Source organism: Boleophthalmus pectinirostris, unplaced genomic scaffold (genome assembly GCF_026225935.1).
Source record: "Boleophthalmus pectinirostris isolate CB_2022bp ecotype Guang Dong unplaced genomic scaffold, ASM2622593v1 HiC_scaffold_22, whole genome shotgun sequence".
Classification (NCBI taxonomy): domain Eukaryota; kingdom Metazoa; phylum Chordata; class Actinopteri; order Gobiiformes; family Gobiidae; genus Boleophthalmus; species Boleophthalmus pectinirostris.
The window spans coordinates 26,350,754-26,376,036 of record NW_026571190.1 but is presented as its reverse complement, the minus strand read 5'-3'; the positions used below and the strand labels follow the sequence as shown (position 1 = coordinate 26,376,036).

The 25,283-nt window shown below is 37.6% G+C and overlaps 1 protein-coding gene across 1 annotated transcript in view; it reads left to right on the top strand.

Annotated features, from left to right (window-relative positions):
- The window catches only part of mast1a (microtubule associated serine/threonine kinase 1a), a 58,736-nt gene that overhangs the window by 29,332 nt on the left and 4,121 nt on the right, over positions 1-25,283 (top strand). Inside the window, exons 3-25 of the mRNA XM_055158569.1 lie at positions 5,053-5,138; positions 5,634-5,709; positions 6,102-6,174; positions 8,133-8,290; positions 10,895-10,970; positions 12,692-12,901; positions 12,975-13,076; positions 15,890-16,022; positions 17,399-17,466; positions 17,553-17,629; positions 18,764-18,972; positions 19,046-19,184; positions 19,962-20,094; positions 20,707-20,872; positions 20,947-21,048; positions 21,137-21,259; positions 21,364-21,473; positions 22,402-22,565; positions 22,715-22,959; positions 23,133-23,390; positions 23,466-23,698; positions 24,718-24,840; positions 25,146-25,282. Coding sequence (XP_055014544.1) covers positions 5,053-5,138; positions 5,634-5,709; positions 6,102-6,174; positions 8,133-8,290; positions 10,895-10,970; positions 12,692-12,901; positions 12,975-13,076; positions 15,890-16,022; positions 17,399-17,466; positions 17,553-17,629; positions 18,764-18,972; positions 19,046-19,184; positions 19,962-20,094; positions 20,707-20,872; positions 20,947-21,048; positions 21,137-21,259; positions 21,364-21,473; positions 22,402-22,565; positions 22,715-22,959; positions 23,133-23,390; positions 23,466-23,698; positions 24,718-24,840; positions 25,146-25,282 — 3,201 coding nt within the window. The remainder of the gene's footprint in view (positions 1-5,052; positions 5,139-5,633; positions 5,710-6,101; positions 6,175-8,132; positions 8,291-10,894; positions 10,971-12,691; positions 12,902-12,974; positions 13,077-15,889; positions 16,023-17,398; positions 17,467-17,552; positions 17,630-18,763; positions 18,973-19,045; positions 19,185-19,961; positions 20,095-20,706; positions 20,873-20,946; positions 21,049-21,136; positions 21,260-21,363; positions 21,474-22,401; positions 22,566-22,714; positions 22,960-23,132; positions 23,391-23,465; positions 23,699-24,717; positions 24,841-25,145; position 25,283) is intronic.

Here is a 25,283-nt window from a genome sequence, read left to right as displayed (position 1 = left end):
ATGCTTCTGGTGACGTCACACTCCCTCAGTCCATGTCTTTATACAGTCTATGATCTGAACTTCGTAACCTTTCAGCATGGATGTACTCGGCGTAAAATAAAATAAAAAGCTATTGTTGTTGCTTATCACGTCCCAGCCCTTCTCATGATTTCTCCCGTTGCCTCTCGAAAGATACACAAGTAACAGAACTCCAAAGTGACCTTTTCCCTGCGATAAACACTGGTTGCAGGATTATGGAGCACACTCCTCTTAAAATGTGCCTGTGCTGAATGCTTTTAAGATAACTGTCATAAAGCTCTGTGGATGCTGGAGACTTCTGCTTTTATGGACAGATCAGATACCTTTTCCTATTTCAATGTTCTGTTTGTGGTGTTATTATGTATTCAACAGTGTAACGCTGGAGTGTGTGATTAAATAGCACAAGCTTATGAGGAATGAGTTAATAAGTTTTGACTTTAGGTTTAACAATTATTACTAAACAATTAAATATAAAGTGGTCCCTCATTTATGGCAGCAGTTCCTTTCTAAAAATAAGCTGAAATAGATGAAATCCGCAAAGTAGTCAATTATTATGTAGGTTTTAAGGCTGTAAAACCCCTCACCACATACTTTGTGCACTTTTCTCAGACAGGACAGTTACAACCCTTTTTACATTCTTCTTAAAACTTATTCCTGCTGTTGTCCTTATGTTATGGTCCTCCTTATTTATGTAACGAACTGAAGATTAATTTATTCCATAATGTAGCCCAACAGCGCATAACTTCTACCTTCCTTCAGCATGTCTAGAAGTCCAACTTTATGTCCGATGGTTTGCATCTTCTTCTGCCTTTTGGGTGCGACCACAGGAGCCTTTGTCGGTGCAGAACATTTCGTCGACATTGTGGGTTTTGTCGGGGAGAAAACTTGCAAACATACAGCACTTCAGAATCACACTGCTAGAGATCAAACATTTATGTAAATTTGGCAAGCTGAAAGCATTCTGTACTGTACAGGAGACACGGCACGAAGGAGACTGATTGACATTGGTCTACAGTCTCTTAGTCAATCAGGACGCAGGGGGAGGAACACAATGCACGTTCATATTCTGGAAAAAACAAAACAAAAAAAAAACATGCAAAATTGCACAAAAAAAACTGTGAAACAGCAAGGCCTTGAAAGGTGAACCGTGTTATATTATAGTGAGGGACTACTGTAAATAATAATTCATACCATAAACCTTTACATCTACAGTTAGATAATATAGCCAGAGTAAATATTTAGCTATTGTGTCCCTAGAATAATATAAATGGGTAAGTGCACTAGGCCAGTCCTTCAGGAGCTCCTGACGAGGACCCTGGCTCTGATCTGGAGATGTGTTCTTGGTGGTGCACAGTTTCTGCTCTTCATTTCCCCAGTGGTGTTTAAGTGTTGAATGTGGAGCACTCATCAAAAGCCTCTAAACCTCAGTGTTTTAATATCACCTTAAATACAGTGTGTTTTTGTTACGATAGTAGAGGGCTGGGCAATATGGAGCAAAAAATATATCTCAATATATTTTTGCTATATCTCGATATATGATATATATCTCGATATCTGTACCGGAAAAATAACCCCCCAAAACTATTGCAAAAACAAATATGCCAAATTCAACCATGTCTTTTTTAATTGAATTGCAAAAAGTAGACAGTTCATATAGGAACAAAGTGCTTCTGCCGCATTCAAGATTGCAAAAAATCCCTAATTAGATAAATGATCATTTAACTGTAAAAGAAAAGAAATAATACATGTTGCCTTCTTTTCATTTATAAATAAAACAACTCAACTCAAGCTCATCTTTGCATTAACTATTAACCATACGATAAACATGAGCTCGTTTAGCAGAGGAAGCTCGGGAAGTTCCTTATTTTAATAGATCCATGTTCCTCACCAGTAGTAAGGAGCTATGAGGTATCCCACAATCCACTGCAGATCAAACCAAACATTTCCAAACAGTATTGTACAAGTTACACTGCAGCAGATTATTAATTAAAATCTTCTGCATAAATAAACTTTATAACATATAAAGCATAACGACTCTAGAGCCACATCAGCCCGTTTGAGATTATAATGTGTTTAATGCAGTTTTGTGCACTTGTGTTTACGTTTTACAGAAACAAAACTTAAAACCACATGTCTCATTTGCATAAACAGCGCACTGCGTGTGGCTAAAGCGGTTCAGCTTCATTCGGACTAAAGGACACGACTCAGAGGAATATGAGTTTTCTCTCTGTGACAGAAGATGTGCTGTGTGGAAAAGGTTCATGGTGCTAGAAGCTTTTCACTGGTACCAAGTTTCGGCATTCACGGCAGTAGTGAGGAGTGAATGAGACACAAGCGAGCAAAATCAGGGAGGTGGTGGCACGCGGGGCGATGACAGAGAAAGCAAACAAGCGAAGCTGCAAAATCAGAATTGAATATAAGCATTATATTGATATATACGATATGTAAAAATCCATATTGTGTTTAAAAAATATATCGATATATTTAAAATACCTAAATATCGCCCACCCCTACTATAGTGTATAATATATCAACACAACAAAGGTGTAATTGCAATGTAGACACAGTAGATACTGGACACACATACAGTATTTAGACTTAGACTTACTTGGACATGGACATGGACTTGGACTTGGACTTAAACTTAGACTGAGACTTAGACTTAAATTTACTTAGACTTGGACTTAGACACACATTTATTGATCCATTAGGGGATTTTTTGGACACACATCACAATATATTATAATAACAAAGTGGTAATAATACATTTAAACTAAGTAGAAAGTTAGTAAGAGACTGGTGTCAAATAAGGTTATTGGATATGTACAACAAAAAATAAAAATATGTAAAAACAGTACATGCATTACATTGAATTAATTAACTCAAAGTAAGTAAAAATGCATCAAAGTAGAATATCTAAATAAAAAGGTACATTATGATGATGCAACTTTAAATATCTAAACAGTCAATGACTCAGATTCAATGGGTTCAGTTGTGATGAATCATGAATGAAGAGCTAAGTAAAAGCCAGAGAGAGAGAGAGAGAGAGTTGTGTACAGCTGGTTGGGACAACTATTCCTGTGTGCCTTTTTACATTCGTCTTAATTATGATGAAAACAGGGAGACTACAGGAATCATTATCCATCTGTACTTTTCACATACAAGTTTAGCACCCTCCCTCTCTTCCTCTCATCTCCTGCAACTCAAAGACTTCAGAGCCACCATCCAAAGCTAATGCATTTCTCTTAAATATTTCACTAAGTTCCTCCTCTGTTCTGCAAGGCTGAGTACAAGCTCTGTAGAGGCACCCTGTCACCGAATAAATCTTTTGAGAGGCTTGATGTCTCACAGTGCAAGAGACAATTGTAGTGACTGGCATGAAAAACAAGAAAAAAACACGATGGAAGGATGTGGGTGGAAGAAGAGTTAGAACTATAGATCATGAAGCGAGATATTCAGTATTGTTCATCAAATATGCGCTGTGTCCTCGATTCTTTGCCCGCCTGTTATGGAATTCTCCATGTCCTTCACACGCAGAAGCAGAAGAGGGTTGAAGATGATGCAATGTGGAGAAAACTTGTGTTGGTCAGATGGTTTTGTTCTGCTAAATCTGGACCGACAGACACTTAAATTGGGTACCAGAAGCTGTGGAGCAATTCTCACATCAAACAGATGAAATAAAAGTTCATTAGAATTCTTATTTTCCTCAAACTTATTGTCATCAAATTCCCTGTTTAGTGTAGTGAACTAGTGTCAGGACAAAATCTGGGATTTTTAATAAATAAATCTTAATCGAGAAGCCTTCAGTCATCATCTTTCATATGTAATGTAATTTAAAAATTACATTGTACAATTAGAATAAATCGCTTGTCTAGTCGACTACTAAAATAAAATCCAGCAAGACAATGCAAAAAAATAGATCTTAAAGGACCTGTATTATGCAAAATTGACTCTTGTGAGCTTTACGCTTTAAGATATTATTACATTAAAGACATACCAGTAGTTTTGTTTTGTTTCATTTGTACATGTTTGAATAATCTTGTATTATTAGCCTGTCTACATCTCCTAAACTCAAAATGCTCTGATGCCATGAAGCGGTAGTTTTCAATTTATCATCTACCTTTTACCTTTTGTTCAGGAGAGATTTGCAATTCCAGGGCTGAAAATATCCAAATAATTTTAGTTAGGTGTATGGAGTTTAAAAACACAGTAGAGTGCTTCCTATGTGCTGAGTGAAGAACTAAATAAGCAGTGTTTGTGTGTTAAACATGTGAATTAAACAAAACACAACTCCAGGTATGTTTGTGATGAGGAAACAATAGAAAATAGCATAATATGGGCCCTTTAAACTTCATCCACCACAAACATTTGGTCAAAAATATACCATATAGATTATTGTAATTAATCTCCTGTAAACCTTTTTTTAAACAAATATTTACTTATTTGTCTATTTCTGCTATAAACTATTGCCATATTATGATGACACCATCCTCTCTCCATTGTTTTACACTGGAAATTTAACTCTGTAATATTTTTTATTTACATGTACCCTAATTCAGATAAAATACTAAAACCAAACAACTCAAAAACATTTTCTTGTAACTGTGTGTTATTGTGTGATATTGTTAAATTCTCGTCTTCTCATGACAGACAGCGTTGGGAGAAGCCTTTATAGTCTGATATTGTTTATGGTCCATACCTGCTTTTCCCTTCCACTTCATCACGTTCGCCATTATATGTGACAGGACCTGGAGGAAATTAAAAATCTGTAGTGTGTTGCTCTTGTTCCCTATGGAGGACCCAGTGTCAATAAAGCTCTGTATTACTGTATTACTATATTACTCGTATGCACATAAAGACAACTGTTCTCCACAATAAAAGCTATGAACACAGACACAAGTAGCAGGTTCACACAGTACAATACATGCTGTGCTGCCATTAACTTGGGGGTCAGTGGGTGCGCTGTTGATGGAGGTGGATGTAACACTGATAAATATTGACTCTTCTCTCTCTGTGTGTTTTTATGTGCTCCAGCTGCAGGACCAGTAACCGAAAAAGCCTCATCCTGAGTACGTCCCCGACTCTGCCCCGGCCGCACTCTCCACTGCCTGGACACATTGGTCAGTGCTGTTTTGTACGACTGATAAAGTGTTATAGCTAATAAAATGTGCCTATGTACACTGGTGTATGAGTGTGTGTGTGAATGGTTGAGTGGTTCATTGGTGTAAAGTGCTTGTAAAGTGGCTTGAAGGTGGAAAAGTGCTTTATAAAAATTTGACTATTTACCAAAATAATTTATGTTAATTAGGAGAAAGCTGCATTTTAGTGTTTAGAGTTTAGTGTTGAGCTCACAATGTTAGGGATTATAGGGACAAACTTGGAGCCAGGTCCATATTAGGATTAGGAATTTAGGAATTTATCTCTTTAATGTGCACTATCAAATAATTAAATAAATTAAGCCAACTATGTGAATATATATTTAAAATGCACACTGCACATATATACAAAACCTAATACTTTAAACTGACAAATAATGCTAATTGTTATTGTTGTTTTGCTGCATAAATTTGTCTTTATTGTATATTTCTTCTCTTCTGTTCCTCTGTGTATCTCAGGAAGCAGTCCCCTGGACAGCCCGCGAAACTTCTCACCCAGTGGGCCTGCTCACTTTTGCTTCGCCTCCTCCAGAAGGTTTGGCACACTCATACAACAAACAGCTATAGCATCACAAGAGCGCGTGAAGTTCTGTAGAGAAAGTGGAATATTTTACACACACACATATACACACACACACACAAACACACACATACACAGTATAACTCAGCAGGAGGCCCACCCACTCCTATGAATAAATACGAAGACTCTTTTTATGTTCTGATGTGACGTTTCAAACACCAAGTTGACAGAGGCAAGATAAATGAGGATGAGGAAGGTGCCCAAACATTGTCTCATCTCTTTGTTTTGGGGAAAAATAAACCACAAACAACAGTTGCTAATATTTAGATATAAATTTTACACAGAGAACAGCTCTTTTCACAGGTTTTAATTACTCTGTGTTTTCTCATGGGTCTGTTTCGTTGCAGAGCCGATGGCCGTAGATGGTCCCTGGCCTCTCTGCCCTCCTCAGGATATGGCACAAACACGCCCAGTTCTACGGTGAGATATCATAATCTCTCTATTACCCAATGTACCAACGAAAACATTAACCAGCTCAAACAAAATATGCTAAACAATGATATGAATATTATTATTTATGTCTTTTATTGCTGATTAGTAATGTTATCATCCTCTGCAGTTGTATTTGTAGCACTTTTTTTCTTACCTTTTCTTATTCTGTGGTTCTGCTTTGAAATGATTGCACATTTTTGCAAATAAACACCTCTCATTTACTGCTATTTTTCACCTCAGCAAAAATATCCAAACCCAAAAATATGCACAGTAAAATCCTCCAGCTAAGGTAATCCTGAACAAAACCTAGAGCAAATGCAGAGAACAAATTTTCCTGTACCTTAACCTTAAAGGTGTACTGCGTAAAATTTCTAGTGGTCCTCCACCTGATGTGTCCATGGAAATGTTGCTTTGCCTAGAATGTTCCACAGTATTGCTTGTCTCTATCACAAGGGAGACAAGCAGGTTACAGCACTACGCTACATTACAATTCAGATCTGTGGAGAGTCGTCCCTATTCACAAGAATTATTGTATTTTTGAGCAATAGAAACATCTGTAATGAATAAATGAGACAAGACCCTCCACCAGAAAAGTTATGCAGTGCACCTTTAACTTTAATATTATGCAAAACCATCTTTTGTATTGTAATAACATAAGAATTACCTCCTAGTCCCTCATCATTCTGTGTGTTACATGGACATTCAATATATTTTTCTCCTTGAACAGTGTATGTTGTATTATATTATATAGGCAGCAATCGATTTGGTAATTTAATCCATCACTTTTACCATTTATAATCAGCCCGCCTGCTTCTCACAATCCCTCTTGGACTTTATCTTTCTTATTATTTACACCATAACCCTTGCACATGGAAAATAAAACACGAAAGCTCAAGATGTGAGTTTGTGTGAGTGTGTGCCGGGGTTTTATGCATCAAGATCAAAAGGAACTGTGGGCAGAAAGGATGCTGGAATGACTTAGTAAAGTAAACAAACTGAAGTGAAGGTGATAAAGAAGAAGAAATCCGCAGCAAGTTTTTGGCCCACGATATACAGTATAATGATGTTTTCTCAGACTTGTGTCCTCTCATGGGAAGTGCCTAATTGATTCTCTTGACTGGACTGGGTGAATTCACAGCATCATTACAGGGCTGTCTGCAGAAGCTCAGATTGAGTTTGTAATAGATTTTTATTACACAAATGGCAGAGGTTCCTAATAGATCTGTTCATTAAGCGACGCATTGATCCAGGCTCCTCTGTTGAAAAGAAGTTGTTTTACTAGCTCAGTGTATATAGACAGCATTAACCCTGAGTCACCTGTCGACATGTGTGGACTCAGCTTTTGCGCCCCGTAAAACCAGCTATCATCTCTTTCTTTAAAGGTGCATTGTGTAACTTTTCTTGTAGTGGGTCTGTTAAATGTTTTTCTCGATGGAGATGCTATTGCTCTGCCGGGGATGTTTCACAGTATGGCATTAAACCTTTCTATCTTCATGGAGACCAAACCAGACCGAGTTACAGGTCAGGTCTGTGGAGAGGCAATCACAGTCAGATTGCATGTTTTTATAGGTATTTTTGAGATATAAAACCACCTGTAACTGAATGCATGTAAGAAAGAGCTGTTTAATGTCATACTGTGGAACATTCCAGGCAGAACAGTGGCATATTCATAGAAACAAGCAGGTGAATTTTATCATTTCTATCAGTTACAAAACAGTGTAATCACATAAAACAAAGCAAAACATCTCATTAAATCTACACAAATACATGAATCATAACAGGTTAATAATAAATAGTAATGGGAATATTTTCCTCTACATGTACTGTACCCTAATTGAGCTGGAAATCTGGATATTTTATTAATATTTGTAGCTTCTACCCTCTCATATATTGTTGTACCTTGTGTTCTTAATGTGTTTGACTGATACTGTGGTGTGTCCCTGCAGTCTTCGAGCTCATCACAGGAGCGGCTGCACCAGCTGCCCTTCCAGCCCACCATGGACGAGCTGCACTTCCTGTCCAAACATTTTGGCAGCACCGAGAGCATCACAGACGATGACGGACGGCGCTCACCACACGTCCGGCCGCGATCTCGAAGCCTCAGGTGAGATCAGCCACACTAATAATGCTCTTAGATGCTCTAAAACTGATGGTATACTATCACAACAGCCACTCACTGATATAGTGACTAAGAGATTGACCTGAACATTTCATGGGAGAAAGCTGACGTATAAAGGTTAACTAACTCAACAAGTACACACATAGGATTTGTGAAATGTGAATAGTGGTGGATGATGGCAAAAAATGGTATTCATACTCTATTTTCTCACTATTTCAGTGTCATCATTATGTGCATATACTATAGCCTTAAATTCCATTTAACCAGTATCCGCTTTTCTGAACCTTCACCTGTCACTCACTCATGACGTGACAGAGGCTGCATTATAGTGAGAACAGAGTGACATGTAATCACATGAAATGTCATATTGCTCACCCTTGAATCAGACATATTATGCAAATTTGACTTTTTAGAGCTTTTAACCATGTTCCTCTTACCATTTACTCATCTGAAGTTGTATTTGAAGTGATTTGTGATGTTTGAGCAGTTTCTAATTGCTTATTTCCAAGAGGCCATATTGCTGATCAGTCCCTGTTTTCACCACCGGTGTACACCTGCTCTGTACATACTCTTGTTCTCCAATTTTATTTTTTCTTAATCAGTGATACACATGTAGGATTCACAGGGTCACATAGTCCGCGGACTTGTTTCTTTTTGTTTTAGATGAATATTCTGATGTAAAATGTGCAAATTACAACAAAATGATTCACAGATGTCATTAATTATAGCAGGAACAAGCTCAACAGGTAAAATAAAACTATGAATTTGTTGGCGCTAATTCAATGTCAACTCCATGTTATGAACAAATATTCTTATTATTTATTAGTGTATCGTATAATATTATATCATTCCTAGTATTATTGTACTAGTGTACAGTTATGCCATCATCAGTTCACCCAGCTGTACTTTATGTAGCCTCCCCTCTGGATGCAGCAGCCCAGGCTGTGTACAACATGACAGTACTTATCAGTATGCAGTTTTCATATGAAGCTTCTTTGCAGTCAGTGGCCTAGATAACATCTCCTGTGCTTTTCCAGTACAAATGCTCTCTGCCTAGACATGCCTTGTTTATTCTCACAATCACCTTTTTTTTTTTTACTTTGGTATCAGGTGTAAAATACAGTATGCTTATTGAGTCAGGATTAGTCAAATTGATTTTTCTTTATCTTGAGTGACGAGTGGCAGGTTAAAGAAACACTTAGATACTCCTGAAAGATTGCACATCATTGCCAAGTCTAGCTCTACTCATTGTTGTTTGAAGCACTTTTCACTCACCTTGTCAGTGTAAATATGTTCAGTGTAGCTGTGTGGGTGATGTAAGTAGAACCAAAGCATGAGCCAGATACCATTATATCAAATTAAATTCAGACAATGGTACAGATAAAATTGCAGCTACTGATAGGACCTTCAACTTTTTTATGGGATCTGAATCTTTTGGATCTATTCATTTCTAAGAATTGTTCAAAAGACTGGCTGTTTATGTTTTTTATAAGATAGAGGCCAAAGAGAGAACTCATTTTATGTACAAATTAATTAAACAGAGAGAAGTGACCAAGGCTCCGATTTGTTTAAAATGGTTCAAACTGAGAGTGAGAGTGCTTTTCCTTTGAAATTATACACGAGCTAACTAAAATGTGCTCTACAATAATAATGACAAAAACAAAAAAACTGAAAAACTAAAAAAAAAAAATTATAAAAAAAACGATTTGGTTCTTTTAAAAAATTTGATTTGGTTCCAAAATTTCATGTTGAAGGTACATTGAGTCACTTTTCTGGTAGAGAGTCTATCATTTGATTTTTTTTCCATGTTCCACAGTGGCATTAAACTTATTTATCTTGCATTTATTCTATTATAGGTGTTTTGTTTCCTTAAAAAACATGAGCAGGGTCACCTTGCTATAGATCTGATATGCAACTTGGCTTGGTGGTGTCACTTTTTTGTTTCCAAGGAGATAGATACATTTATTGCAATACTATGGAGCATTCTGGACAAAGCAACAGCATCTCCATGGTGACGAGTAGGTAACAAACCCTCCACCAGAATAGTTACACAGTGGACCTTTAACGAACCGATCAAAAGAGCAGACTCATTCAGAGACTACTATTCAGTAATTGCAGCTGTTGCCTATCACCTTGAAGAAAACCCACAGACAATCCCGCAGAAAAGAAAAGCAGCACTGCCTCTATGAAAAACATTCCAGAGTCAAAAATAAGGTTGACAGGAATCCCATTAGGATGCTGTTTCCTTGTAAACTGTCTTCCTTTTGAGTCTTACATAGCACAAGAAATGCATTGCTGCAGTTTTGGGGCCCGTTTTTGACAGGTGTAAAACGTCTTTCAGCTTGATATAGAGAAAAGACCCAGATCCATTAGATAAATAGACAGCGCTGAGCCTCCAATTGATTGTATTAGCATAAAATACAGACAGGATTAGCACGCACACACAATATTATTCCTTTCTTCAAGAGTAAAGAACAAGATTGCTTATTTTTCTTCCTTGATGTTGCCTCTCCTCTTTGCCCTTCTTCCTTTCATTCTCACAGTCAGTGGTATATTACTGGCCTTTCCTCCATGTTTGTGTCTCTTTAGCCCGGGGCGCTCCCCTTCCTGCTATGACAATGAAATCGTGATGATGAACCATGTCTACAAGGAGCGATTCCCTAAGGTCATTCCCACAACACAAACACTCAAAGATAAAAACAAAAACAAATGGAAACTAATACACAAACTTATATTTTATTTCTTGCATTTAAAGGTCCTATATTACACAAAATTGACTCTTGTGAGCTACAACTCATGTTATAATGTTGTTACCTCTTCAAAAATATACATGTAGTTGTGTTTTGTTTCATTTGCACATGTTTGAGTAACCCTGGTTTATTAGTGTGTCTACATGTCCAAAGTTCAAAATGCTCTGATTCACCTTGTGATGTCAGGTAGTGGTACTTTTTAAATTAACAGCTATATGTTACCTTTCATTAAGTAGAGATGGGCAATTTTATAATGCCATGGGAAAATAAATATAGGCTACAAATACATAACTTAGAGCAGTTTTGCGATGTATAAAACATAAAATGAGTAAAATATACTTTGAACATGAAATAAGGCATAGAAAAACATAAATGTATCAAAAATTAACTACATATCCAGCTGTTCTACAAAATAAAAAAAATAAAATAAATATACTTATTTATTTATATAAATAAATATCCCTAAATAGACTTTGTTAAGCTTCATCATCTCACCTCGATTGTGTGAGTTTGGAGATTGTTTGACCCACAATTTTGACCTGAAATTATCCAAATGATCCTAGAGAAGCTTCATGTAGTTTAAAAACACAGTGGAGCATTTCCCGTATTACCACATGACATCACAAGGTGGAACAGAGTGTTTTCTGTTTGAGAGAAAAACTCAACATAAAAATGTGCAGCACTTGTAGGTCAAACATGTGTGAATGAAACAAAACACAACTCCAGATATGTTTTTGATGAGGAAACAACATTATAACATAAATCATAAATTTGTGTATTATGGGCCCTTTAAATGTTGTTTTCTATTGTATATCTAACATTGATTTCCTGTTGTGTGGTGCTAAAACCTTATAAAACTCCTTTACAATAATGACACATTTTCTCATTTTCTCATCATCATTTTCATCACCAACATCAGGGAAATTATAGAGTAAAACAGAGTCTGATTGCATTGGTTGGACAGTGAATAATAGGCCAGCTGCCTTCAAATACAGACACACAATTTTCCCTGCTTTTGAATCAGCGCTCCAAGGGATTATAAGAGGTTTTCCAGCTCTGAAAGATCACAGTTACAATAGGAGATCAATAAATGCGCTGTTCTCATAAGACCAGTGTGCGGTCAAGATACAGAAAATGAAATTGCTATGTGTTTGTTGCACATTTACTGATCTGTAACATAAAAAAAGAATTACAGTATTTAAAGGGCTTATATTTTGCTATTTTCAGACCTATGTTATAATGTTGTTTCCTCATCAAAAAACACACCTGGAGTTGTGTTTCGTTTCATTCACACATGTTAAACATACAAATCCTGGGTATTTAGACTTATCGTCAACAGAGCATTTTGAGTTTTGGAGATGTAGACAGACTTATAATAAAGGATTATTCTAATGTGTGAATGAGACAAAACACACACACAAAAGAAATATTTTATGGTTTACAGTGGACATTCTATTACCTAAATAACTGTAACCTTTGCTCTTTGATCATTACCCCAACTTAAATTGTGATTTTGATTAAAATGTGATATATTGTATTGTGTAGCTCTAATAGATTCATACATTTTATTTACACAGTTACTAACTAAGCAAAAAGAAAAGCACTAACTGATGAAAACTCCTCTTTACCCAACCAGGCCACAGCTCAGATGGAGGAGCGACTGGCAGAGTTCATCAACAGCTACTCTCCAGAGAATACCCTTCCTCTGGCCGACGGAGTCCTGAGTTTTATTCACCACCAGATCGCGGAGATGTCCCGGGACTGTCTGGCCAAATCCCGCGAAGGCCTCATCACCAGTGTGTACTTCTGTGAACTGCAGGAAAACCTGGAGAAGCTGCTGCACGATGTGGGTTGACCTTTGACCTCTGTGGGGGAATGATACATGGATTTAATTAACCGCCTGCCTCTTGTGTCCACAGGCCCATGAGCGCTCGGAGAGTTCAGAGCTGACTTTTGTAACAGAGCTGGTGAAAAAGCTTTTTATCATCATTTCCAGGCCAGCCAGACTACTGGAGTGTCTAGTGAGTTTCTAAAGCTGTTTCCAAATACTAAGAGACTTACTAATGGGATGATTGTGCAACCCCTGACTTCAATTTCAGCTGAATTACCGAAATCAGTTTTGCTTCATGTCTATATGGTGGCAGCATGCAGGTGGCCAGATGTTTAAAGGGCCTATTTTATGCTATTTTCTGATTTTTGTTATATTTCCTCATCAAAAACATACCTGAAGTTGTTTTTTGTTTCATTCATACATGTTTAACAAACCCTGCATATTTATAAGTTCTTCTCTCAAACGGAAAACACTCTGTTCCACCTTGTGATGTCATGTGATAATACAAGAAGTGTGTTTTTTAACTCTGTACACCTTCACTTGGATCATTTGGATTATATCAGATCTGGAATTGCCAATCTCCACTAAACAAATCATAAAAGATAGTAAGGCTGTGCAATTAATCGCATTTTGAGTGCGATTTCAATTTGTGGGTCAAATGATCTACAAACTCATATAATCAAGTTTAAATGATAAAGCTTAACAAACATCTTGTAGAACAGCTGGGTATATAATTCATTTTGGATACATTTTTATTTTTCTATGCCGTATTTCATGTTCAAAGTATATTTTATTCATTTTATGTTTTATACATCGCAAAACTGCTCTAAGGTACCTATTTGTAGCCTATATTTATTTTCAATTTGAAAGTTTTGTGTAAATTATCAATGACAAAGTTTTTTGTTTTGTTTTTTGAGAGAGAGAGAAAATACTGAATAAAAGGATCGTGTCATTAAGAAATAATCGTTTGAATAATCGTGATTTCAATACTAACCAAAATAATTGTGATAATATTTTTTTCCATAATCGAGCAGCCCTAAAAGCTATTAACTTGAAAACCACCACTGTATGACATCACAAGGTGGAACAGACCATTTCCAGCTTCGGAGATGTGGACAGAATACTAATTACGTGTTACTAAAACATGTGTGAATGAAACAAAACACAACTCCAGACACATAACATTACAACATCACTTTTGAATTTTGTGTAATATAGGACCTTTCCTCCCCCACCTTCCCAGCCCAGATATTATTGGACGCTATAATGTGTAAAATAAGGTTGAAGAGTTGGGAGAGCACAACAAATCAACCAGGAGACTGTGTCCTTGGCATGTCAATACAGTCTGTGCATAACTCACTTCACTTAGAAAGAACAGGCTGTAGAGTCTCAACAATGGAGGCTTGGCCAAACCGCGTTAGCTGCTGATTGATGGCATCACATATTCAACTCCTTCGGCCCCAGCTCATCTTTCTGTTGCCACAGCGACCAGCGCAAAGGTCGATGGGGTCATGCATGTGTGAGAGACCTTTTTAGCTTTCTTGGAATGAAACAACACACATAAATACATTGTTGTTTGGACCTCTATTCTGCATTTAAGTGAGTCTGATTTGGTGGAAATGTCACACCGTGATTAGTTGTTAGCTAACCACGGTGAAGAATATTATCCTGGAGCAATGCAAACTATCAGAGAGGGTGGCTAATTTACACCTCTCAGCACCTCTCTCTCTTTTCGCTGGCCTGGAAGGTTTGAGAGAGGGAAGAAATAATGTTGGCAACCTCAGGCGCTGCTTTCTAATCAAAATGTTATTCCAGCAACAGGAGTAAGACTGGATCCCACTGGACTTCACAAAGACTCTTACTTGGCTTTTATGGATGCAATTTAGAGTTGTGCTAGGAGTAGACTACCTGTATGTTTGTGTTCACCTAGTTTAGAGAACACAATGACTGTAGACTATGCCATACCAGTACTGAGGTTTAAAACACCTGCATCAATCTATTTTAATTTCAGAATAAGAATTACTTTTATTTGTCCCCAAGGAAAAATTCTTTAAAAAGCTATGTAGCTTTTCTGGTATAAGTCTAGTACCTCGTTGTGTCCATGGAAATATGCGAGGAAGTTTGCTTTCTCAGGAAGGTACCACAGACTGGCATTATAAACTTGGTCATTATTTAATTATATGGTTTTTTTTTTAAACAATACCTTGAATAATATGCATTCTACTGTAAGTGGGCCAGCATCCCCACATAAATTGTAAGGCTGGGTATCATTAAGAAGTTGCCAATATGATACATATCTTGATACAGTGCACTTTCAGTTCAGTACGATATATTTCAAATCGATTCGATAAGGTTCAATAAAAAATAAAAGCTAAAACATGGCTGTGATACTAAAAGTCTTTGTTAAACCACTTCTTAAGCAAAGTTCATATGAAACACGCCCATTTTAATCATCAAAACAGTGAATATGTCAAATGTGTTGCATAAATGAGTTTCCTTCCACTAAACAAGCAACAAAACTGTAGAACTGTAATAAAATAACTTAGAAAAAATATACCAAAAAATGCTCTTGGTGATATATCGATACGGCAGCCCACGATATTGATACCGCATCATCACATTAAACGATACGATATATTGATATTTAGATATTTTTGCACACCCCTAATAAATTGACATATTGCTTGTTACCATGGAAATACATGCGCTTCATACTGTGAAAAATTTCAGGCAAAGCAACAAAATCTCCATGGCGGCAGACCCTCCACCTGAAAGTTACACAGTGCACCTTTTATCGAGCACCTATGTATAAATTCTACATTGATAAATATGTTCACGTTAGTTACATGATGAACAGAGAAACAAAGACGTTAATTTAATTGTAAATGGTTTGCACTGTGTTATGACTGTGCCTAATTAACTTGAATGAAGTGATCATAATCATATTTAAGTAATTACATTAAATGATATTATAACTGATTCACGGTTGTGTGATTCTTTCAGGAGTTTAATCCAGAGGAGTTCTACCATCTGCTGGAGGCAGCGGAGGACCATGCCAAAGAGGGACAACTGATGAAGGAGGACATCCCCAGATACATCATCAGCCAGCTGGGCCTGACCAGAGACCCACTGGAGGGTGAGATAAGCACATCTCACTTTTTATTACATCATTACATTATATTTGTAATATATTAAAAGTCCTATATTACACAAAATTGAGAAAAAATTACATTATAGCCATATTACAATGTTGTCACCTCCTCAAAAACATACTTGGAGCTGTGTTTTGTTTCATTCACAATTGTTTGAGTAATTGTTTATTATTAATATGTCTACATTATGTTAACAGCTACTTTATACCTTTTATTCAGTAAAGATGGGCAATTCCAGGGCTGAAATCATCAAACAATTCTAGTGAAACTGTGCGGAGTTTAAAAACACAGTGGGGCACTTCTGGCATTACCACGAGACATCACAATGTGGAACAGACTGTTTCCTGTTTGAGAGAAGAACTCAACTTAAATGTACAGAGTTTGTGTGTTAAGCATCTGTGAATACAACAATACTTAACTCCTGGTATGTTTTTGATGAGGAAATGACATTATAACAGATCAGAATATGGCGTAACATGGGCCCTTTAATGATAAGATATGACTGAAGTATGAAACATGGCACTATGAGGATTGCGCAATGTGAAACCGATTAAAATATTGAGAGCTAATAATGAAATGATCACGTTCAAAAGCTTGTATTTATCAGCAATTAGTGAAAGTGGAAACTAATAATTAAGCGCTAACATAGTGGTCTCCTCTGTGCAGCCGGTCATTGTGAGCCTTTGAAAGCTGCACTATTTGCTCTGTTCAGTCTTCCATTAATCAACATGCTTTAAATCCAGGCCCAGCTCTAATTCACATCTGCAGTCTAATCCATCAGGGCCTGTTCATCAGCAAGAAGGTTTCAATAGTAATAAATCTTTACACGCAATTAACTAACTACGAAGAAATATCTCAGTATTTGTCTTATGTCTTATATGTGCTGTAGTGTACACCCACTCATGGCGCAGTGAGCACAAGAACACCCACAAGTATTCACGTTTTTATTTTTTCATTTTGAGACTCAACATTTGTGTGCAGCTCAATTATGCTACAAGAAATTAATAACTGCAAAATGGCTTTGTCGTCATGACGAGTAATTATCAGTCAGTTATTTCCTCACAGTCTTTAAACATTGTATCCAAGCAGCTGTCAAATGCAAAAGTGCTAAAGAACTATCTGCCAAATCTGCTTGTGTAAATTGTGGGGGATGGAGAAATGAAAAGACAAAGGCACTATTAACATGTTTCTTTCTTTTGTTTTATTTCTTTGCTGTTTCTAAACCTGAATAGATGTTTTGTTAAATCTTACCAGCTTCGAGATTTAACAAGACGGCGTGGGAGGCTACTGTTTGGGCACTGACTGTTTTTCTTTTCATCATGACAGTGGGCTAACATGTGCGCTAATATTTTTGCCACAGAAATTGTGAGTCTCGACAGCTATGACAGCGAAGGACCACACACTCCAGAGACAGATGATTCAACAGAGGTGAACGCACTCAAATTCTCACATCTGAATTTTAAATGTATGCTAAAACCATGCTGAAAGAATTTAAACTATGCTATTGTCATCAGGGGAAACCAAGAGCCATCAAGCCGCCGTCTGAGGAGGACTTTCAAACCATCAAACTCATCAGCAACGGGGCATACGGGTAAACCTGAAAATCCATATTTTACCACTGTTCAAAAACTACTCTGTTATTTTAATTTTGTAGACTTCAGAAAAGTTCAGTAGAGGTCCTATATTATAATAAATAGATTCTTGTGAGCTTTAAGACATGTTAAAATGCTATTACCTCATCAAAAACATACTCAGAGTTGTGTTTTGTTTCATTTACACATGTTTGAGTAACCCCTTATTAGTCTGTCTACATCTTCAAAACTCAAAATGCTGTATCCCACCTTGTGATGTCATGAAGTGGTAGTTTTTTAGTTAGCAACTACGTTTACCTAGCCTGATTCATCACTTCATGGAAACTGTCTGACCTCGCAGCATTAGAATTCGTTCGCTCGATGGTAGGCAGGTATTTTCTTTAATTTAACCAATCGCTGCTATTTAGTTGTGACGTATGTAATGCGTTGTTAACAGGACTAACTGGTATATTAAGCTTTTCCCAAATCCTGAAGGAAGAAGGGCAATAACGTCTTTCCCCTTGATAAAATTCACCAAACATTCTCTTTGTTCCTACTTTAAATCCTTGATCTCGGGAATTGTCGCCTACACAGAATGTATGATGCTTCACTGATTGGCTGATGCCCGGACTTGCACTTCCAGGTTCTTTCAAACCATCTATGTATTCCAATTCCTGACCTAGTCGCTGGAAAGAAATTAAATTGAGCGGAGGCACTAGGTGGCGCCAGCCTGGCTAACCTTTACCTTTAGTTCAGTAAAGATTGATAATTCCAGGGCTGAAATTATCCAGATATTTTTTGTGAAGGTGTATGGAGTTTAAAAACAATGGAGCACTTCTTGTATTACCACATGACATGACATGGAGGAGTGTTTGTTTTCAGTTTGAGAGAAGAAGTGCTTAAACGTGTGAATGAAACAAAACACAACTCTGAGTGTGTTTATGATGAGGAACATTATAACATCCTTCTAGCACGAGCTTTAATGTGCAATATAGTCTTTTTATTTTTATATTTTATAGTTTTTTATGCCTTTTGGGTTTTCATAAAATGGTCTTCATAAAATATCACTAGTAACACAGGGTTTAAAGGTAAATACAAACATATGGTCAGCTCATTTAAATGCTCATTTTCATTGTTTTGTATCATCCCTTTAGAGCTGTTTACCTTGTGCGCCATCGGGAAACACGCCAGCGATTTGCCATGAAGAAGATCAACAAACAAAATCTGATCTTGAGGAACCAGATCGAGCAAGCGTTTGTGGAGAGAGACATTTTAACCTTTGCTGAAAATCCCTTTGTCGTGTCCATGTTCTGCTCATTTGAAACACGCAGGCACCTATGCATGGTCATGGAGTATGTCGAAGGTAAAACTATTATTTTTTTCAAATTGAACATAAGATCTGTATACATTTAAAAAATTTTTTTTGTGTTTTGTAGGTGGTGATTGTGCTACTCTGTTGAAAAACATTGGGGCTTTGCCAGTGGAACTTGCTCGGATGTACTTTGCTGAAACTCTTTTAGCTCTTGAATACATTCATAACTATGGCATTGTGCACCGTGATCTCAAACCTGACAAGTGAGTGCTGACTTAAGGTGGGACCTTAAACTGCTAAACTGTTAGTTGCTGTGTTCCAAATAGGAAGTGAGCATGGGCACACTCCAATTGACTTCACATTGAAAAACGTCACCCCTCTCTTTGTAACTTCTGCAGTGAGCTTCGTCATGTCCCGTTCTATATGATCCTGGTGTTTTCATTTTGCTGTTTTGTCCGGAAATAAATTCCTGTTTCTAATATGGAGCCTTAAAGTTGTGGCTGACGTCAAACTCCCTTGGTCCACTTCTACAGTCTCTGGGTGGGACAAGACATAAATCCCACAAGATCCCAAAACAAATTTCTTACACATTATTTTCAGTAAAAGTACATAGCAAATCATTATCAAGATTATTGCTAGTGTAACAGATACATCTGTGTCTCATGCCATAAAAAATTCCCTGGGGGTGTGATGCTAACTGTAAGCACTGCTCTGTCTGTAGCTTACTACAGTTAGACTTTAATCTGACCTTTGTTTTTTTACTTTATTTCTTTTGTCTTGTTTGCTAATGTGTGGAGTGTGCCCACTATGGTAACTGCTGAACATTTCGCCAGTAGAGATACATGTAAAACACCCCAAGTGTGATGTCACTGCATATTATGATTTGGTTACAGATTGGCAGAAAATTAATTAAATTAAAGATAAATATCACAAAATCATTTTCTTTTATTTCTTGCAAGCCCATCTCTAGTGGTTACTACAGTTACTGCTGTGTTATTTTACTTTAATATTAACGTACTTGCTGTTTTGCTTCTGAACAGTCTTTTAATCACTTCTATGGGACACATCAAGCTCACTGACTTTGGATTATCGAAGATGGGTCTAATGAGCTTAACCACCAACCTGTATGAAGGCCACATAGAAAAGGATGCCAGAGAGTTCCTGGATAAACAGGTGTGTTACTATACATGCATAACAGTATTATAAATATAATCAGCCCATTATTTTTTTCTTCTGGGCAGTAGTGGCTCATTTAGTAAACTTTAAAGGTCCCATATTACACACATTTGACTCTTGTGATCTTTAAGATATGTTTTGTTTCACTTACACATGTTTGAGTAATCCTTTATTATTAGGTTATCTATATCTCCAAAACTGAAAATGCTCTGTTCCACCTTATGATGTCATGAAGCAGTAGTTTTCAGGTTAACAGCTATCTTTTACCTTTTCTTCATTAGAGAGAGGTAGCTGACATTATCAGAATGATTCTGGTGAAGGTGTATGGAGCTAAAAACACAGTGAAGTACTTGTATTACCACATAACATCACAAGGTGGAACAAAAATCAGCCTGAATATGCAGGATATGTGTGTTAGAATGAAACAAAACACAACTCTGAGTGTGTTTATGATGAGGAACATTATAACATCCGGGTATGTTGACATAAATAAAAAATAGCGTACATCATAACATAAATAAAATATAGCGTAATATGGGCCCTATAAAGCAAATCTACACAATGAAATAGACAGGCTGAAACACAGTGCTCTCTTTTCTGTTGTGTCAGGTGTGTGGCACTCCAGAGTACATCGCCCCAGAGGTGATTCTACGACAGGGATATGGGAAACCTGTGGACTGGTGGGCCATGGGGATTATCCTTTATGAGTTCTTGGTGGGATGTGTGCCCTTTTTTGGAGACACCCCTGAGGAGCTGTTTGGGCAAGTAATCACAGGTAAGACACTGTGTTTTATTGTGTTAGGTCTGGAGGTCTCGTGTTATTCTGACCTTTCTCTATCTCTGACTCAGATGATATTGTCTGGCCAAATGGGGATGATGCGTTGCCTGCAGATGCTCAGTCTCTCATATCTTCTCTACTACAAACCAATCCACTTGTGAGATTAGGGACAGGTATGCCATCTGAACACTGATGAAAATCTTTAGGACTACATAAATGAGCTTAATCTGATGTATTACTTAATATGGGGGACTGTGTTAGGTGGGGCCATTGAAGTGAAAGAGCATTCGTTCTTCACTGGTTTGGATTGGAACAGTTTACTGAGACAAAAGGCTGAATTTGTCCCTCACCTCGAGTCAGAGGAGGACACCAGCTACTTTGACAGTATGTACCACAATGTTTATTTTATAACCCCTTTTCCACTGAAGAGGTTTATGTGGACAGTGACGCTTTGACAGAGGCTGAGTGCTGTTTTATTTTCTCTCCAGCGCGCTCAGACCGCTATCACCACATCAACACATATGAAGAGGATGACACCAACGATGATGAGCCTGTGGAGATCAGACAGTTCTCGTCATGTAGTCCCCGATTCAGCAAGGTCTGACCCCGCTCCTCTGTCCCTCTGTTCTCAGCTCCCTTAATCTTCCTGTCTTTGGCATTTACACAGAGGCACACAGTATTGCATGTCGCCCTAAAAGTAATTTGATGAGACTCAAAGGGGGGATAAAAGATGAAAATGGGTCAGGATTTCAGCACCTGGTGTGTAGAACAGGTCACATGCTTGAAATTTACTCAGTGCCTGTTCAGACTCATTTTCTCTGTTGATCTTTGTTTGTTCAATTTGCAGTGTTGTTCAGTGGCCTTTTCTCAGTGTAATTTTCCAAACAATTCATCATAATTCTGATTATCACTCTCCTTTATATGCCATGCTCCTTCCTTGCATTTTTTCTACTTGGATTGTGGTCTGATATGTTTAATACTATCAAACATAATCACATTGGATTTAATTTTGTTTGTTAACTCATTCTGACACATAACAGATTATCTTGTTTTATACTAAATGAAGTCTTTTACTATCTTGTTTATCTTATTAATATGGTTCTTATCTTTGTTGTACTTAACACAACTAAGACACAGCTGCAGTAGTTGTTACCATGGTGCACTATTCTTTAGACTTAAACTGTTGTCCTCCCCCACACAGCTGTGTTACTCAGTGTTGATTTATCCAGTAAAAGTGGCCATACCTCTGTCTACTTAATTATGTGTTTTCAAACTGAATTGTTTTGTAGCTGTTCGTGTTCTTTGTTAACTTTTGAACCAGAATAATCTGTATAATCTGCTTGTCAATCTTCTGTTTTTTTTGTTTTTTTTAGAATTTTTTTAGTAAAACAAAAAATCTAGTTCATAATGGTTTCATAAATTCCTCTCCATATGTATGAAAGTAGTACATTTTTGGCATGCAAATGCAGATAAAGGCACATAAAAGACACCTGCTGCAGAGTAATGTGTTTGAAATCATGCCTCAGGTTTACAGCAGTATGGAGCATCTTGCTCAGTTGGAGCAAAAAGCCACCAGCTCTGTCTCCCGTCGAGAGCACCGGAGCCCAAGGGAGGACCGGGTCACCAAGAGGGAGAGTCTGGGCAGCTTCAGCATGAGAGACAAAGGCTGGAGGACAGGATCACCTGAGATGTGAGTTAATACATTTAGAAAATTGTGTTGTGAATGTTTAGAGAAAAAAGTCAAGCGAGTCTTTCAACTTTGTTAAATTTTCATGTGTACATTTCAGCACTTTTCACTTTTTAAGACACGGTGTGGTGATGTGCCCTGTATATTTGTAGGAAGCGTTTGTCCTATTCAGAGTCTGTCTACATGGAGGGTGATGCCAGCCCACCTCTTGCTGCCCGACGGCGTTTCTCAGCTCTAATGGACACGCACCGCTTTGCTTCCCCTCTGGAGGGAGAGTCTGAATCAGTGACTCGCCCCAACCCCATCAGGGTCCGTGGGACTTCTCTGGATGGGTCATGTGTCCCTTCGCCAAGCATCCTAGAGCAGAGGAACAACATGAAGGAGATCAATGGGGCAGGTATGTGCATTTTGTTCTATAAGAAAAATAGAAAACTTAGAGAACTGACTGTGTAGGTGGTGAAACATATGTGACTGACACCTGATTAGCTTTCTGCTGAGTGTGTGGGTGCAGACTTTTGCAAACACATTCCAAAGCTATATTTAATGACATGTTTATCAACACTTTCACAGACAAGACCTGTAAACAAGGAGAACCTCCAGCAACCACTACAAGTGTCAGCACACTGTCCCCTGGCCTCAGTGCCCCCGATCGGGATGTGATCACACCTTTATACGACCCTCTTGGCCCACGAGTCACCAATGATCTAGTGCTGCGTAGAGCACGTCAGAAGCCATTACCAGCAGATGGTGAAAAACGCAACTCAAGAACTGGAAACAAAGTCATTAAGTCAGCCTCTGCAACTGCTCTGTCTGTTATTATACCATCAGGTAATGCAAAAAATAAATAATCTTGTGGGCTAAATGTGTGTGTGGATCAAATATTAATACACACTCTGTCTTCAGTGGATCAACATGGGGGCTTCTCTCCTTTAGCGAGTCCTATGTCTCCTCACTCCTTCTCCTCAAACCCTTCATCTCGGGACTCATCTCCCAGCAGAGACTTCTTTCCGGCAGTGAGTGTGCTGCGCTCTCCCATCACTATCCACCGCTCGGGGAAGAAATACGGCTTCACCCTCAGGGCTATCAGAGTCTACATAGGAGACAGTGACATCTACAGTGTCCACCACATTGTCTGGGTAAGAACAAAGATGTGTGGTGTTTTGTGTTCATATTATGTCTGTTACGTTACCCAGAAAACACCTATGATAATATATAGTAATTTTCAGTTTTTTTTTTCAAGTAATGCACAATGGAAATGAAAAATAAAAAAATTTAATTAAAAATAAAAATGACCCCCTCAAAGCCCACTGGAGGCTCAGAAAAAAGAAAAAAAAATACAATAAATAACATTTACATTTAGTCATTTAGACCTCAAAAGAGAATATTTTCACATTATCAACAAATGGGTTCCAGGTCATAGAAAATTTCTGTTGTGATGATAATACCTAACACCTGTTTCTAAGCTTTTTCAGTGGTAGGAAAGAAAGCATCTCCTTTAACCACTGTGTAATCTATTTAATGCATCCTGAAATCTATTACCCTTGTAATTGGGTGACATAATTCCAAAAATGGCAATATGAAAATCAGTCCTGTGCACTGATGTGAGATAACACCTGGAATATAATTCACCAAAAATTGTCAAGAATGGGGCAAGACCATAACATGTGTCAGAACAATGGCTGGAAAATGGTCACATCTGGGGCAGGATCCACCCCGGGAAAAGTCTTTAGCAGTCTCTCTTGTGTAGTGGAGACGGTGGAGTATTTTAAACTAAATCGAACCATAGCGAATGCAAAGAGAGGAAGTATGTATATGAGTCAGGCAAAATTTCCACTCCTCATCAAACAAGTCAACCGCAATGTCTTTTTCCCACACAGTTTTATTTTTTTTTACCAGTGAGTAGGTTTCATATGTTGTATCAATTTGTATAAGACAGAAATAAATTTCTTACCCAAGAGGATGTCGCTCTAGAATGGCACCCAGTTAGTTTAAAAATGGTAAATACTGGTAAGTGTCTTTACAAAACTGTGCATGTATAAGTATCTAAACATGTGTGAAGCAGGTATATTATAGGAGGTATTTTACTTTCTGTTTAACGTTTCTCCACTCTGCCCTGACATTCATCATTTTGTGTTTTGTGTGTGTGTGTTTCTAGCATGTGGAGGATGGTGGCCCTGCTCAGGAAGCTGGTTTGTGTGCTGGTGACCTCATCACTCACGTCAATGGAGAGCCTGTCCATGGTCTGGTCCACACTGAAGTGGTTGAACTTATTCTCAAGGTACTTCCACTAATGTCAAAGCCACTAACGTCACCACTTTTCTTATTGATAATTATGGATTAAATCAGCCTGTTAATCATTTTTTTAATAAAGTACCCTCATTTCCAAGTGACCTTAAAGCTAATGGGTTTTGAAATTTAGACATTATTCATAACATGAATGGTCTCAATCATGATTTAGTAGATTCCTCTGTCAGGAATGCTAACAGAACTGGTTCTTATAAACTTGTTGTTTTTTTTTTTTACATTTTCTGTATTTACCACCAGTTCTGCTCCTGATGAATATTAAATCTCTATTCTTTACAGAGTGGTAATAAGGTGACAGTGACAACTACTCCATTTGAAAACACCTCTATTAAAGTGGGTCCTGCCCGTAAAGCCAGTTATAAGTGTAAAATGGCCAGACGAAATAAAAAGACCATTGGAAAAGACAGTCAAGACAGG